At 36.1% G+C, this 18276-nt stretch overlaps 2 protein-coding genes across 2 annotated transcripts; both read right to left on the bottom strand.

Annotated features, from left to right (window-relative positions):
* Positions 1-1525: 1525 nt before the first annotated feature.
* On the bottom strand, positions 1526-5054 carry LOC103933958 (50S ribosomal protein L17). The gene is made up of 6 exons (XM_009343657.3): positions 4896-5054; positions 4744-4798; positions 4331-4381; positions 2984-3075; positions 2824-2901; positions 1526-1856 (listed from the first exon to the last, which is right to left on the bottom strand). The coding sequence occupies exons 1-6, from the start codon at positions 4949-4951 to the stop codon at positions 1712-1714; spliced, it is 477 nt and encodes a 158-aa protein (XP_009341932.1). The 5' UTR covers positions 4952-5054; the 3' UTR covers positions 1526-1711.
* An 8205-nt stretch (positions 5055-13259) lies between these two features.
* On the bottom strand, positions 13260-17733 carry LOC125476164 (probable Histone-lysine N-methyltransferase ATXR5). Its single transcript, XM_048581936.1, is given in 7 exon segments — positions 13260-13751; positions 13914-14126; positions 14894-14994; positions 15106-15335; positions 16922-17008; positions 17127-17178; positions 17180-17733. Coding segments are annotated over 7 exon segments (1146 nt in total). The 5' UTR covers positions 17483-17733; the 3' UTR covers positions 13260-13591.
* Between the last annotated feature and the right edge of the window lie 543 nt (positions 17734-18276).

Here is an 18276-nt window from a genome sequence, read left to right as displayed (position 1 = left end):
AAAGTAAAAGCAGGAGATAACATTTAATGAAAAAAGTGATTAGAGAATTAACAATTCAAGAGTTAATAGATAATTTTCTGCAGCCATACCCTGTAAATAGATATCTTGGACTTTTCAAGTTATGCGGATTAATTGTCATGCCAAATTTGAGCCCATAATATATGTATTTAAAGAAAAACGAAAAGACGTGCTAGAGTTCAGCTAAATTATATTATTTACTATCGCAAAATGGGATTTTAAGATTTTGCGACACTTTTGATATTTTGTTATTATTAATTCCTTTCGTTTTTGAAATCCTAGGATTCGTAGGGTTAAGAAGATACATAATAAATATGTCATATTGACCTTAGATTTGTAATCAATTCATATTACTATCAATTAAACTTTAGAATTTTTTCTATTTTCTAGTGAATTTCAAATCGCTGATGGAATTCAAATTAAGCTATCAAATTTGACGCTTATCAATTCTTGAATCATATGTATCCGCTACGTCATATATATATATATATTTTAATGTGCCTTATAATCGGGACATATTGACCTTATCGACCAAGTCATATATATTTTAAGGATAAACTGCTATTTGATCCTTGAATTATTACTTTGGTTAAAATTGACCATCTAAACTATTTTTTTTTTGGTAAATTAATCATCTGAACTATTTGAAATTAGCCAATTAACTCCTCGTTGGTAAATTCCATCCACTATTTTGTTAGATTCAAGGATAAATTAGTCTTTCCATCATCAATTTTTACTTAATACGGTGTAATGGCAATAAGAAATGATCCGTTATGTAAATGTTTGATTTTTTTTATGTTTCTTATTATGCTATATGTTTTACCCATTATTTTGTGTCCATATGTCATAATTTTATTGGTGATTATCATTAACAAGAATTGATGATGAAATAACTAATTTGCTCTTGAATTCGACGGAATGATGAATGGAATCTAACAACAAGAGGTTAATTTACTAGAACATTAGTTTAGGGAGTCAATTTCAACTGGTTTAATAGTTCAAAGGGTTAAACCACATTTTACCCTATTTTTAATATGCCTTATAATTGGAACATATCAACCTTATCATCCATCGATATGTAACACAAAGAATAATCCACTACGTGACAAAGAATAATCCATCAAGTGTTACAAGGACACGTAAAAGTTTATCATGCAGAACAAGTGGAGTTCATTTTTGCTCACCACCCTATTTATCATCGTTGGATAGTTTGAAATTTGTGTCAATCTACTACATAAATCTCAAAATTTAAACTCATTTAATAGTAATAAATAGAGTGACAAGCATCACCCTCGGGTGGTGAATAAGAATATTCCAAAACAAACAGGTGACATGCTTGTAAATTTGTTTGCCACATGCACATAACGATGACTTCAATGATCCATCAACTTCTTTTAATGACAAAATAAATAAAAATTGATGTGCATCAACTTCTCGACTCCATGTCCAAATGCATACCGAGTCCGACGCAATTGTTCATTCCTAAGTAATTTGATGAAAGGGCAGCTTACAAATTTGTATATCATTGCATTATGATGCATGCCAATAATCAGAACAATCTGCGCCTACGATTCACAAGAAATCAGAGACTTCTTATTAGGAGAACCACGAAAAATCGAAGACTTTCTCTCGACGGAATCATAAGATATCGGCGACTTAGTAAACTATAGAAATAAAGTCTCAATACAGCAAATCAAATCTCAGAGCTCTTATCTTCTTTAGGAGGTGCAAACCGCTTGCAAAGCTTGGATCTTGCCCAAGGATCTAAAGGAACTCTCTCTGGTGGTTGAGGGGCTGGTAGTTTTGATTGTCTGAGCTCATTTTCTCTGTCGATGAACCTATACAAGTATGCCAACACATGGTCAAAATGTGGCCCAACATCAACCAGTATTGATCAAAACAGTCAATGAACCATTGTGAGCTACTAGAGATATCTAATTGATAGAATTGCACTCGTTACTACTAAAAATATTATCAAAAATATTGAAGAAAGTGCATTATTTAATCAATGAGGTAGCTGTACTAGACAAGTAAACCGTGTTGCTTATGTTTTTCAATCCCCATTTTCTTCCATGAAAAGGGTGTTCTTCCTCTTGCTTTTCCATCCCAAGAATGGTGAGGGTAACATTTAATAAGCATCACTTCACATCACATATTGGACATTCAATGTCCGGGTAACATTTAGAAAGCATCACTTCACATCACATCACATATTGGACATTCAATGTCCGTATAAATTTTTAAGCAAAACAATCACTACTAGAAAAGAATTCGGAATGGCAGACGAGCAGACAAAGATGCAAAAAAGGCAGTTGCAGAGGAAATGCAAAATTACCATTTACCGACATAAAATGAAGGCATGCACACACACCAAATGCGCTTAGATTATTTATTAATCATCATACTCCCAATAAATATCCTTTTGGTACATATGAGGGCCAGAGGCCCAAAAAAAAGCTATATCAAACCACTTTTGATTCTTTTCTCAAGAATTTTTTTTCTTTGAGAATATTCTTAATAATTCATTCTGGTGCTTGATTTCATTTGACATTTCTTTGACTTCACTTGATTTTGTTTTGGATTTGAATTGATCAGTTCTGAATGGGTGGATTTGTCTATGCCTATATATTCAAATCTATACAGTCGTAAATGGGCCATTTATATCCAAAGGTTAAAATGGGTGGCCTTACACTCTTTTACTTAGGCTGGGCATTTGGACATGGGTAGAACCTACCACCTTTACAAGTCTTTAAATTGGCCAGATTGACAAACATACGTCAGTCAACAAATAAATAGCAGCCTTACTCAATATAGGCCATAGGTGCAGCATCACCAACTCGTATACGAGTCCTAAGTAGTCTTGTGTATCCGCCAACTCGATCCCTGTAAAATAATATCCAATAAATGTAACAAATGAAAATACAGAAGACTTAAAAAAAAAAAAAACAAGGGGTTTGAGGTTCACTTGTATCGATAAGCCAGTTCTGTAAATAGCTTGTGAAGTACATCATCCCCACGCACAAAAGCAGCAGCACGCCTTGCGGCACACAAGGAGCCCTGTCTCAATATTGAAAGAGAAAAGAATCACGTGAGATAAAAAGCCATAAAATGTGGATCTACAGTAAAGATATTTCCAGAACTTTGCACCGCACAACTAGAGTACAGAAGCATGTTTCAAACTCCAATTCATCATGTTCATATAGCCAAACATTGAGTTAGAACTTTGGTAACTACCCTCATAAAGTGTTTATAGATAAAAAAAAAAAAAGAAAATTACATAAAAATATTCACTCACGAATGTCAAAGAACTGTATCAAACTACCAAGTTCTGGTTAATATAGAAGACTTTCAAATAAGTGATATTTATCATGAAGCTCAAAGCTGACTGACAGTATGGGTTCTATGGGGCATGATTTATTGGGCATTGGGTATCTTGGATTTCAATTAGATACTATCTTGCTTGTAGATTCTGTTGGCAGATACTGGTTCACATCCCACAATTACACCCCCTTCTCCCAAACCCAAAAGAAAATAAAAAGGTATATGTAATCTCTTTACCCAAATATTAACATACCCATTTCGGAAGATATTTTGACCCAAACAATAGTCTGACTAGCCTTTTTCATTCAAATAACTAGTGAGGCTTTTATCAAAAAACTGATGCAACCTCAAAAAACTGATGCAAGGCCCAACAGCAAACACACAAAGGGTGATTGAATCATCAAACATTCACTATGTTTCACACCCAACAACTAAAGAACACTGGGCGATGGAATCATCAAAGATTCACTATCTTGAGATTATTTGGAAGTCCACAGAACATCTATAGACCACCAAATAAAAGCACCTAACATGTTTTCGAACTTCAAAAATCTCAATACTTGATCCCATGAGAAAGGATAACATGAGCAAATTCATGCAACTCAACCTCACTCCAATACTTAAACTCACATTTCAATCTCATGTTGGCCTATCTAAGATTACATAAAAGTCTCTATCAAATTGAAATAACGTCACAATTTAAAGAATTTACAAACTTGCAACTACAAGTTACTCAAGCATGTGCTCCTCATACAAAAAATCAGAAGGTGGGTTATTTCAAACCTATTAATTTCTGCAATTGAAAGAGAAGCAGGGCCTATAAGTTAACCGAAACAGTCACTCTAAGAATCTCTTCAATGGACTATAGCTCACATAAATCTCTGTCAACGAAATGTTCATTTTAATTATTAAATATAAAAATGTAGAGATTTGCAAGAAACTACCCACAAATGTAATATTTAAACACAGTTATAGCAGAATCAATACATACATCTTTTCCAAGCTGCACCATTTTATCAGCCTCGCGTCGGATCTCTTTGGCCTGCAAATAGAACAAACAAAACATTTAAACGTAAAGTTAATGACTTTTTGTTGATTCTAACCATATTCAAATTTCCCGAAACTCTGAAGCTAATGCTGAAATTTTTGTCCTTGTACATTTGTAGGACCATGGCACCAAAAATGTATCAGGGTTCAGGCACCAAATAAAAAATAATAATAATAGAACTATAACAAAAAATACAAAATCATAAAACAGAGCAGAATACATAATCAGATTGCTTGTTTCAGTCAAAGAAACTAACTAAAACCCTAAACCCAGAAAACCCCTAAAATTGTAAAATAAGGGACAATCCCAACAAGTAAATAGAAGAATGAGAAGGGAGATAAAAGAGAAAGAGGTACCTTGGAAACAGTGGTCTCAATGCGCTCATGTTTCACCAACTGCGACACCATCGTCCTGCGCATCAAACCAACATAACTCTTTTTTAGAAAAATAAATAACTAATTACATAACTATTTTGGCTTTCGAAACCTAAAGCTGTGAGATTAGGTACCTGAGCATGGACATGCGGTGACCCGTGGGTCGGTTTAGCTTCCTGAACTTCGTCATCCTCCTCCCTCGCGAGCCTCGCGTCCGAACAATGACAGTGTGAAAAGAACAGAGGAGACCTTGGAAATGAAAAACGCTAGGTTATGGATTTGGGCTTAAATTCGGTGAACGACCCAGGACTGAACCGTCTATTTATCAAGTTGGGTCCATACCCATTCTTATAAAATATTAGCCAAATTGAAAAAATTTGAGACATCTAATTGAATTCAAAAAAATTAACGAACATTTTATTTTACAAGAAATAATGAAATTTCATCGTAATAATTAAACAGACAAATGGTTTTAGATTAAATTGAATTTTTGAAAGAATGATTTATGAATCGACACTTACAAAATGTAGAGGGTTCAGATCGTTGAAATACGAAGTGGGCAAAACAACTAGTTCCCATTTTTACCCCAAAATAAGAATCCCTTTGGATAAAGGGCCTGATTATCCTACTGTCAATTTGCACTCGGAATTTGTTTCTAAGTAAAGAGAGCTAATTTCACACATCACTTATAACTTCTCATCACCCTTTTTTAAGTTTGATTATCGAATTAAATAAATCAAATAACTCAACTAACGTGATTGTATATAGGTATTTGAGAAGCTAAACAAGTGTGTGTTTAATATTTTCCTTAAATAAAAATAAGCGCCCGTCTAACAAATTTTGTCTTAAAAACTAACGTATTGGGACCATACGATTATAAACAGAGAGTAAAAACCCTTTTTGACCTCAAACATTTTTTAGATCATGTCTTTGGATTAACACTAGCATATAATCCCCTAAACTTAACCGTTATGCTCGTAATGTCTATTTCTAACAAGATTCTAGTTTGTACTAAAGAAAGAAAGAAAGATAATAAAAAAAAAAAAAAAAAAAAAAAAAGGAGAAGCCTTCGACTTTACCACTTAATCCTACAATCTAGTTATTCTTCTCTACTTGTAAATGAGAGGTCTTAGGTTTGATTCTCGCCAACGGTAAATTTGAACCACTATATTGATAGCGCATTGTGAGGCTAAACCCACCATCTTCTTTCTTAGAGCAACTCCAGCGTGGGCTGGTGCTCGGGGGATAGTGGACCAAATAGGGCCAAGTAGCTCGGCCTTGAAGCTCCAATGTGGGCAGCCCGAGGGAGAGTGGAGGGCCGAGCTCTGGGCCCATGAGGAATTGCCAGCCTGAGAGCCCAAGTGGATGTGACGCAAGGGCTAAAGTCATCCTGGCATCAGCCCAATTTTATATTTTTTTCTATCAAGCGTGTGTACCTCACCCGCGCGTGGGGACGCGTCAGCCGATAGCTTTTCAGCGTATGGGGCCCGCATCGCAATCTGAAGAGGTTATCGTTGGGAAGCCACGTGGCTTCCAACGGTCCGTTCGATCTCAACGGCTCTTTAAATTGGACTGTCCAATTTGCAACGGTAATAAAAATAAAAAAAATCTTATTTAATATCAACCGTTGGATCTGAGATCAACGGTTGATATTATTCTTCTTTATAAATAAATAAAAAAAATTGTTTTAAAATTAAGAAAAGTTATCGTTGTGACACGTGGCATAATCCGGAGTGTTGGAATTCAATTGTTTTTAAATCCAACGGCAAAGATTAATTAGTTCAATAAAAATTTTAAAAAAATTGTAAAAAATCTGAAATTTTTTAAAAAAAATTGTTTTTACTTTTCTATAAATACCTTCTCATTATCATCTACCTTACACCACAATTTCATATTTTCTTAACTACTTTCAATCAAATTCCTATCTTTCTCTCAAAGTTTCAATCCAATTTTTGTTCAACAAAATGACTACTGATGCAGGTACGAATTGGACACTTCTTGAAGATATTGCGTTGTGTATTAGCTGGGTTGAAATTACTCATAGTTCACTTACGGGTAATGAGATGCAGTTGCGAAAAATATGGAGTCTTATTCATACCAATTATCTTGAGAAAATGGGTGGGAAAAGAACCAAAGAATCAATGTCTACTCGTTGGAAATTACGTAGCCAATCGTTTAGTACATGGAGAGCCGCCTTGGCACAAACCAGTAATAATATTCGAAGTGGGGAAAATTACGTGGATAAAATAACAATATATTAATTATTTGTTTGTATTATTTATTTGTTACCTACTTTCATTATAATTATTTCTTATCCCGCATGGTGTAGTAACTTCAAGCACAAGCTTGGTATGGTGCCAAAACCAAAACCAAAAATAAATCATTCAACCAGTGGGAATGTTGAAATATTGTCAAAGATTGTCCTAAATTCAAAGTTGTGCATGTCAGGTCCAAAAGTTTTCATGAACAGCACCACTCTACACTGTACACCTGATCATGGCTCGCATGTTCATGAAGATGAAGCAGAAGAAGTGCCCAAAACACCCCCCTGAACAAGGGTCAGGATTGACCCGTTATCCAATTAGACCTGAAGGTAAGAAGGCTTCAAAGAGAAAAGGGAGTGCTTCGAAGAATGATTATGCAAAGTATATGGAACAACTTGCTTGCCAAGGTGAATTGACTTTGGCGCAAGAAATGGCAAAATTTGAGGCTAATAAGGCTCGAGAGGAGGCAAATGCTGCAGCTGTTGAGAAAGCATTTCAAGCTAATGAGAGAGAAAGAGAGCTACTTAGGCAAGAAAGGGAATGGGTTAAAGAAGAAAGAATGGCTCAACGAGATCGTGACATTATGAACACGCCTTTAGAAGGGAAGTCTCCAAATTCTAAATATTTTTGGAAGTTGGAGAAAGCGGATATGGTGCGAAGGAGGCGTGCAAGAGAAGCGAGAGTAAGAGGAGATGGTCCTAGCACGACAAGAGAAAATCATCCTAGCACCACAAATTGGTTAAGTGATGATAAATAGAGTACTTTTTTGTAATCGGAGCCCATAATTTTCCAATCACTTTGGGTTGTAATTTCTTATTTATTGAAAAGAGTACTTTATGTTGTTTCCAATTTATTGATTTTAGTACTTTATTTAATTTGGTAATTTATTTATACTAAGTGAATCTTTATTCAAAAGACATTTAAACACACCAAATAAAATTACATAAACATACCAAATAACAAAAAACTCACTAAATGAACTAAAAGAAACACACCAATTAAAAAAATAAAAATAAACACACCAAATAAAATTAAATAAACACACCAAAAATAAATAAATAAATAAACACACTAAATGAACTTAAGTATCTTGAGATTGTTTTAATTCCCACTGGTGCTTTATCAAATCAATTTGTCGGGCATTGTGCATATATGGCCTTTGAAGTGCAGTATATCGTTGAATGATCAATTCATTGTAACGTCCACCCCTTTCTAATGGCTCATGTTGCACGGGTTCTTTGGTGGCGTCATGAGCACAATATATACATGTTCTTGAATTGTTCATCGTGTCTGGCTCATATTCATCAACAGCATCATAATCGTACTCATCTTCCACAATCATGTTGTGAAGAATGATGCACGTCATCATAATGGATTGAAGCGACTCTACATCAAACAATCTGGCAGCACCCCTGACGATCACCCAGCGAGCTTGGATGATACCAAAACAATGCTCCACATCCTTCCTGCACCCCTCTTGATAGCTTGCAAAGTCTTTTTCCTTTGCACTTCACGGACGTGGCACTATTTTGACAAATGTTGACCACCTTGGGTAAATGTCGTCTGCTAGGTAGTATGGCCCGTCGTACATACATTCATTGACACAGTACATGACTTTTGGTCCCTTTCCTTGCAGACATCGTTGAACACTGGGGATTGAGCAAGGACATTGAGGTCATTTTGAGCTCCTGGAACCCCGAAAAAGGCGTGTCAAATCCATGTATCAAAAGATGCCACCGCCTCCAAAATGAAACTTTTTGCTCATTTTCTATCCCCATAAGCACCTTGCTATGCACTTGGACAATTTTTCCACGTCTAGTGCATACAATCGATGCTTCCAATCATCCCAGAAAAACCTCGCATCTTGCCCTTCTTCAGAAGCCTTTGCAAGTCCATGTCAATAAGTTTCCGGAGGTACCCTGCGGTGTAGATAGATTCGATTGCTTCACAAAACCTCATCAGGGACTCAAGAATGGTTGATTTCCCCATCCTCGTTATCTCATCCACTTAGTCTGCAGATGCTTCATATGCGAGCATCCGCAATGCAGTAGTAATTTTTTGCTCTGGAAAGAGACCCATAGCACCAAAAGCATCCTTTTTTTTGGGATGATTATTCATCTTTAATGGAGTTTGTCTACAATTATAGTTATCACTAAAGTATTGGTATGGCACCATATGCAGCAGTGTATGGAAAAACGTACAGGACGCCTACTATGTTAAACAGAGGTTGGTCAAAGAGTACTGGAGGAGCCAGCAATTGTCAATGCCACTGATGAGAACATCCAAGTGATAAACAGAAATTTGAAAGCCGCGCAAAATCAACAGAAAAGCATCACAAACATACATTCTAGAGATCATAAATATGAAGTTGGTGACTTTGTATTTTTGAGGTTGTTGCCCTAGAAAGGTTTAGTCCATTTTGGGAAGCGGGGAAAGTGGAGTCACCGATATAAGAATCTGGAGAGAATTGACACAGTTGCTTATAGGCTGGAGTTGCCACCAGAGTTGTCACATATATTGATATGTTCCACATTTCCATGCTTTGAAAGTATGTAATAGACATGTCTCATGTTTTGCAACCGCAACCATTAGAGTTGAGACAAGACTTGAGCTATGAAGAAGAACTAGTGGCTATCCTTAACAGGAAGGATAAAGTTTTGAGAAATAAAGTCCTACCTTTAGTGAAGGTTCTTTGGAGGAATCATCATGTTGATGAAGCAATTTGGGAGACTGAAGCACTTATGCGAGCTCGGTATTGTATATGTTTCAGCAACTTCTTGTAGAAATTTTGCGGACGAAATTTTCTTAAGTTAGGTAGATAGTTACAACCCGTCCCTAATTTTTCAATGATTTAGTCCTACATATAATGAAAGATGAATTATAAGTACAGTGAAACCAGTATCCTAATTGTTAAATCGACCATAAGGAAATCGGCACACGTGAATGACTTTAATTTAATACTTCCTCGGTAAACTCTATAATAATGGGTTTAATCGATCAGTATGTGTCCACTGTCCAAAAAATCCAACCAGTGCTCTTGAGCTTTCTCATGTCTTTCTCCACCTGCAAGCACCAAGAGTTTGAACAGACATTTGTATTAGGCAGAGCGTTCTCACTAATGTAAAATTACCAAATGCCCTTACAAGGGTGCGTTGACTTGCATTGACTTTATTTGTTGCGACACTTATGACATATTAGTTAGTATATTTGAACAATACTTATCGCTACGAACGCATAGATACAAGAGGAACGAGATTTGGACTTAAAACAAAGATTTTACGGATCGTTAAATGCAAGGGCATTTTTGTACATTTCTCTCCACTTATGGAGAGTTCTAATTGACTGTATAGGTGCAGTGGGACCCACTAAGAAGGGGATATTTTTATTTCCTTCTACCTCCTTCCTTACTTATGGAAAGCTCTGTCTGTTTCTTGGTTTCTCCTCCCCGATGACACACACAAAAACCACAACCTCAAAATCCTCAATGGATTGTGTTTCTAAAATCACCATTGTCTTCCTCTCGTCACCACAAGTTCAACCATGGACTTCATTTTTTTGAAATTCGAAGTTCAGATGCAGCTTTTGGAGCTTCATTGTAGGCATTTTTTTTTCGGCGAGTTTCTCGTCGTTTCTAGTGGAGGTAAGGCCTAAAACCACTTTATTTGTGATCGTCTCATCGAGTGGATGAATTTTCATATATGGATTGCATAATTCGGATGAGAATCAAGTGAGAACGAAGCTGAAAAAATTCTATGAATTTCCTAGTGAATTTTTCCAGAAACCGATGAGGTTTCAAGCGAGTCGAGTCAGGGTTGACCACTAACCTTAACCGATCAACGTTGACTATTGACTGTTTTTTAGTTTTGGTCCGAGACCCATCCTAGGGTAATTCAACGCGCTGATTCCAAATTCGCATTCCATTTTTCCAAATTCAATCATTTTAGATGCATTTTACTAATATGTCATTTTATATGCTTAGATGCCATCAATTCTAAAGGCCCTAGAGGACATACCCAACTTGAGGAAGACTTCCTTGATGATCAGTGAGTGAACTTTTATTTCAAAAATATCTTATTTATATAAATTCTAAGTATGTGTAGATAAAATTGAATTTCAATTATATTTTACGGTTTCACCGATTTCATGATATATTTTCAAAGTCATGACTTATGATTTACGAGTTTGACAAATTTCGAGATTTTACCACCAGGTGTATGATTCATGATATATAGTTTATGATTTATAACGATGATGATTTTATGAACGTTGGATTCTTTATTACTTATCTTGTGGCATGCATACACCCATACAGATTTAGAGTATTGTACCACGTCCACGACTGTAGGACATAGCTTGCATGTGTATGACTATTTTGTTTGTCCACATTATGGACATGTCTTTCCAACTTGTCATTGCCTAGAGATTACTCGACAATGACATGATTATATTTCCAGCTTCCACTAGCTACGACTAGTGTATGATTACACATATCAGCTTACATGTGTATTGAGGTACCCCAATTATACTCTCAACTTGTCATTACCTCGAGATTACTCGGTAATGACATGATTATAATTATATTCTCAGCTTGCCATTGCCTAGAGATTACTAAGCAATGACATGATTATATTATCCAGCTTCCATTAGCTACAACTAGTGGATGATATTGTATGCTATGTCACTAATAAGTATCAACTCGATACATATATAATTATCAGCTCTCAGTGCATTTAGGTATATAAATCAGACTTAAGTTTTTATGGCATTCTTGGCTTTTTAGAAATTATATATAGTATTATATGTGCTTTCAAAATAGAGGGTTAGTATTTCAAAAAATAAAATTGTTTTAGAAACCTTTATTTTTCATCCACTCAAATTTTTATGTTTTGCGCTCATTCAGGATTCAGTAGTTGTAGCAGTGATCACATCTGACATTGAGGTACTTTCCAGTTGCTTTGACATATTCCATGAAGTATGGTACTTACTCAACATATTCATAGAACTTGTATTTCCATGTGATCAAGGCTCGGAGACCCATTAAGTGACCCTTCGGGGATGTGTGAAATAAATGTGATTACTTGTAGGGGATTTGCTGTGGGCTTATCCCTATTTTAGGGAAAGTTCTGCCAAATTTTCGATAGATTTTAATATTTAGTAATTTTAGTTATGATTTCATGCATATCATGGTTTTGTCACCCATCTTGGTGATGGCCAACACGCCTCAATTTTATGTGCATTGGACATCAAGATCGGGGTATGTCAACTATTCACCTTCTTCTCTCTTAAAACTTTGCCACCATGGTGAGTGGTTTCTAGCACTCATCTTCTCCCAAGTCAAGCTTGGTGAGAGACTTAGAGGCCACCTACTTTGGTGGTTCATGGAGATTCATATTCCAACACAAATCCAATGAGTAAAGGAGCAATGGAATGAAGGCCCTCTCTTGGGTGATTAGCCTTTGCCTATGCCAAGAGGAATCTACAAAGATATAACAAATCTCATCTCTTTTCTTTTGACTTGAGTTGAGTCTTAGTTCATTACCTACTCGGCTTTGAATTTCATGGTTAAAGACAGAGTTTTTTTTTTTTTTTTTTTTTTTTTTTGAACAAACGTCATTATTTACACTAGTGGGGAAGAGTGTGGAATTAGTCTCACAATAGGCTAGCAATAATGTGGTTCAAATTCGCCTTTGCGTGAATTGAACCTAAGACCTCTTATTTACAAGTGAAGAAGAATACCACTAAACCATAGTACTAAATGGCTAAAGATAGGTTTTTGAGTGCCTATGAACAAGCTTCCGTCTTTAGTGTGTTGGTGGTGCAACAATGATGGTGGTAATGGGGGTGGTGGTGTTAGGTTGTGGTAGTCATGAAATTCATGAAATTCTCAAAACTCCGATTTTTATAAAATCAGCTTTTAAAAGCAACCTACAACTGCTTTTAAAAGTTGATGTCTGGAGGTCATTACTTTTAAAATAAACAGAATATTTTAGCTTTACCAAACACTTTTTATTGTTTAACTTTAAAGTGAAGTAGCTTTTGGCGACAGAAAGCAATACCAAACGGGGCCTTAGAACCAAGGTAAAAAATAAAAATTATAAAAATGGTGCCATGAAATAACAAGGATTAACTCAAAACTAAAATCTTCCATTAAAACCTGTGTTACAAAGAAAGATGTTTAATAAGTTAGGGAGCTGTTACTTGCAGTCCTTAAAAATTTGATCATGCACTCCTCCATAGTGGAAAAAATTGAGAGAAATGCAGTTTTTATAGTGCTAATAATAATTCCCTTAAGTTATAATCCGAAAAGATAAAACTCTTTTCGTTTGCTTAACTACCAAGAAAAGTTCTCCTTGGCCTACTCTATAATTCTATACCCAAGGGCCCAATAATAGGCCAGCTCTATAGGGAATTACAATGAATGGCTCAATGGAATAACTAGAAGAAAATTATTGACCTTGCAACAAGAAGTAAAGCTTGAAAGAGGGAAAGAAGAAGAATATTAGGAGCAAATAAAATCCCAATTAGGATTGCTAGATGGTAAGCCGTTAACGTCTATAGACGATAGCTCAGAGAAAATGTTGAGTAGGGTATTCTTTCTCGTATCCGTTATAGTCATAATATAGCCTCTCCCCTTTAGCAATATCACGAGTAGCAACCAAAAAGACCCGACATTCACCATTAACACTGTATCTTACACATTTACAATTCTGCTTCTTTTTACCTTCCCTGCACAAAATTTGTTACATTTTAACCACAACGGATGCAGATATTCTCAATCCAATAGATCCGAATTCCCAACAAAGAAATATACAGTTTATCATATCAAGTTCATTGGAGGCCACAAACAAGTAGTGTTGAACTAGAAAGAAAAAAAGATATTAGGCTTACAGGGTATGATTGTTGATGCCGTTGATAAATCGAGCGATGTTTCCACGTTTATCAGGGCAGATGACAAGACTTTTAGATGGTTCAGTTGCTAACAGAAGGGTCATCATACTGTCACAATCGTCATTTTCCCGATGCTTAATGTAATCAACATCACCCGTGTATTCAGCAATAAAAGTCATATCCTTGATCTGCTCATCAGCCTCTACCGTAAAACTACATAAAAATAAATGAATGAATTCAACACAAACCTCCTCAATATGCAGGTAGCATCCAAATCAGGGGTTAATAACAGTAATGATCTCTGAACTTTTCCGTGTTTGATATTCATTTCTGAATCTTGTGTGGCATTTTGATCATTTCCGTTGGATCCATCCATTTTTCTGTAATATTTAGGAGGAAATAGGACTTTTTGCATCCAAAAAATTTAATAAAACAGAAAAGAACAAAAATTTCAAGTCCTTCCTAAGCTCCTATATGGGAAAGATCAAGATATACTCCACCTTAATAAATGGGAAATTGGTTGAAATTATCATTTTACAAATCCCAATTGCTGAATCGATCAAACATTGACAATATATTGATCAAATACGAAAAAGTGATCATTTCAACAATTCAGATTTGTACATTGATCATTTCAACCAATTTCACCAATAAATTTGCCCTGAAGTTAAAAGAAAATGGATGGAGTTAATAAAAAGAACGAAAATGCTACTAGAGAGTGAGTTTGACTGTTTGAGGACCATATACAACAAAATAAAAGGTTCAAGGATGAAAATGAAACACGATGACAAGTTCAGGGGCCATTGCAGTAATTGACCCTATAGTTCAGTGCACCGCAAAACTAATAAAGACCTTCAGAGGAATAAAAAGATTATATAAGAGGGCACTGTAATATCATTCAAGATATTGTTTCCCTTCACATGAATTAAAGATTAGTGCTGTAAGAAGAGGGCACCACAAAGTACTATGAGATACGTTACCCTTCGCGTGAATCAAAAGCTACTGTAAGAGGAGGGCATTCGCCTCTTTTACACATGGCTCTGCAAAGCTCCAATGTCTCGGTATCTTCCTTGGAAAGAATCTAATAGTAAGAATGCCAGTACTTAAATCACATGATGGAGTTGATATATCAGTTGGCCTTACAAATGGTGACTAATAAGCCTTGAGGAAACTAGAATAAGAGATAGAAAACCTGCATGCCACCATCTTCAAACTTGGACTGATTTGCAGATCTATGAGCCATTCCGGGCATGTAAGTGAGATCGTCACTGAATTCCATGTGCAATGCTGTTAAAGCAGAAGCCAAGGAACCCATTTGTTTCAGCCTTTGAGCAGGATCTTCTGATGAAACAAATGGAAGTATTCTTCTTCTTCTCTTTTGCAACACTAACGATCCTGAACGCCTCCGGCGTTTTCTGGTATCTATTCAAACAATAACAACCAAGTGAGCAAACAAAATAAGCACAGGAATCAATTTAAAAATAATTACATAATGCAAGAGAGAAACAACCTAACATCTTTGATCTATGTGACAGCATATCACAAAAAACAATTCACTGAAGAAATCAAATATTGTATACACATGACCTCTAAGAATATAAGGGTAGAAAAGTTACAAAGCTTCCTGATTTGAATAAATAAAAAAATAAACCTGGCAAGAAAAGAAATGCATGTTTGAGAACCCTAAATAGCTCATAGAAGAAAACTATACAATTAAGAGGTAGAGAATTTACAAAGTTCCGAATAATGGAGATGGTTAGCAAACTGAACTGTCCTAGGTTATCAGGATGCATTGTGCTTTAAATATGTATATTAGTGTGTTGTTAGAGTAATAAGTTATTCAGAATACTATTCATTTCAATCATAGACCATTTTCACAAGTCAATTTCATGCTTAATTTGGCCTTTTCGTTACGTACGGTACAGAAACCTTAATGATGCACGAATGGAAAAACCCACCAACTTCCCACTTCCTTTCTCACCAATTGAATGAAAGCGTTTCATACCCTAAACTCCACTAAACTAGTGAACTGCAATTTGTCAAATATATTTTATGCCGTTATTATTATTCAACGCTCATAGGCACATAATGCTATTTATTTTTTCCACTCCTATATATGGCTTCACAGTTAAAAGGGATACGCTGTAATGATCTCAAGTATTCTACTTTTCACTACCTATTTTGCAAGAACATGGGAATAGATTCCACTAGTTCAAAACAAAGAAAAAGGGCTATAAGAGAAGTAATAAACCACTAGATTTCTTATGCACTGAGGGAACTTAATCGTCATATAATATTAAAATGTTTAAATATGTTTGAAAAAGTAGCAGCAGCAAGTTACATGAAATTTAAGTCGGAGGCAAGACAAAATATTATATACGATGGAAAACTACAAGAATGTTTTATTTCCTTGCTAAATTGTTTTGGATGGAGATAGAACACAGAGGAAAGCATTCCTCTTTTATTTTTTATATAGCAAGTCAAGGGCTGTATTGCGTAGTGCAGTTCATTGGTTAATTCCTTAAGCAGCACACATATCTTCGCACTACATCAGTATGTATGTATAAACCCATGCTCTAGTAAACGTATGTATGCCAAGAATCAGGATAATTTCAATACCCATTCCATCAAAGTACACATACCATAAATATATCATTGAGAAATGTTATGACGTTTTTGTTAGAATCAATGTAACAGAATAGTTAACTGCCGTTGTAACGAGTATCACTAGTATAACAAGCTTTTCTAATTTGTCAACTCTATAACTCAATCTTGTTTACGATCTTCATCGTGTCCTCACATTCTAATTTTGAACTCCCTATCATAAGAACATTATAAACCCAATGTCTTCCTTTGTCTTTAAATTTCATGGAGCTTTGAACAAGATTAACAAATATAATGATCATGAAATGTATACCAACCACGAGAAGAAATGATACGAAAACCCATGCGAATTGCAATGACGAAAACTTTAATCACAGTTGAAGACCATATGTACCGGAATTTACCTTGAGGAGACGCACATTTGTCCTTGGGATCATGATCACTATGTTTCTGAATCCGGAAAAAATCAATAATTTTTTTCTGCGAGAAACCTGAACCAAAAACAAAACCAACACCAAACAAAATAAAATGAAAATTTATAAATAAAAACATGAATGTAATTGTAACTCCAAAGGAAAAATAAATAAATAAAAATAAAAAATCCCCTACTTCTTACTCGTCTGTGTCCGGAGCAGGAAGGGCAGAGCCATGATCCAATAGGGGACAATGGCGACGATAGGCCGGAGGCATTTCATGTGGAAGCCTCTATCGCATTTGTCGCAGAGAAGCAGCTCGTCGGATCGGTCACCCGACCTACAATGCTCGCAGGTAACGTCGCTGTAATCACCTCTCTCCACCACTGTGAATTTAGCCTTCGCCATTATCTCGGCCATAGGCTTCATCTTCTTCGGCGGCGGCGACCCGGGCGGCGAACGCTGGCGCGGAGCCGATGTCCTCCGGTTGAAGCGGATAAGCCGCTGAGCTGGAGCCGCAGCCGCCGCCGAGGAGGAGGTGGCCGGAGCCATTACAAATTCAGGTAAATGCTAGTTTTTGTTGATTAAAGACAAGGAATTAATTAAGAATTAAGAAATAAGAGTGGCGGAGGAGGAGGAAGAGGAAGAGTTTGGTTGTTCGTTTTCGGAATGCTGGTCTCCCCTCTCGCGGGGTTTAGGGAGAAGGCGTAGGAAGGTAATAACCGACTTGATGCGTACCAGAACCGAACCGAAATCGAAAACTTCAATGTATGGGTAGCAATCAGTCTGATAAATATGATTGCTTGGTAAAAACAAACCCAACCGAATTTTATAATATATTAATAATGAGAATTATTATTAGCACTCCAAATTTATTTCTACACTTCAAACTTTCTATATTTAAAAAGAAAAAATACACTTGAAAAGAGTGTAGAACGAGATTTTTGGAATATCAATAGCATTTCCTTTAGTAATTATAGTCGTGGAATTACGTTTGAGATTTAATCTCAAGAGTTGGTTGAGGTTGGGGTCTCTCTCAACCATCGACCTCACCTCTCATTCAGCCATTTGCCTCTTCTATTCTTCGACTTCAACTTCTTCTCTGATTTTGTCTCCTTCTCTCTCTCTTGACTCTGTCCACCTATATCTCGATCTTGACTCCTTTCTTACTCTCCAATCTCGACTCCGCCACCCCCACACACACACCACACCACACCACACACCGACTCTTTCTCGCTTGAGTCTCTCTCTCAACTTCTCCCTGTCTTTCACAAACCTGACTACCCACAGCTGCATAGCACAAGGTAAGAAATTTAACCTTAATTCGTCAAATTTAACTATGGTTT

Source organism: the organism of the source record quoted next, unplaced genomic scaffold, assembly GCF_019419815.1.
Source record: "Pyrus x bretschneideri cultivar Hongxiangsu unplaced genomic scaffold, Pyrus_bretschneideri_v1 Contig18, whole genome shotgun sequence".
NCBI lineage: Eukaryota > Viridiplantae > Streptophyta > Magnoliopsida > Rosales > Rosaceae > Pyrus > Pyrus x bretschneideri.
This window is presented reverse-complemented; position numbering and strand designations above follow the sequence as displayed.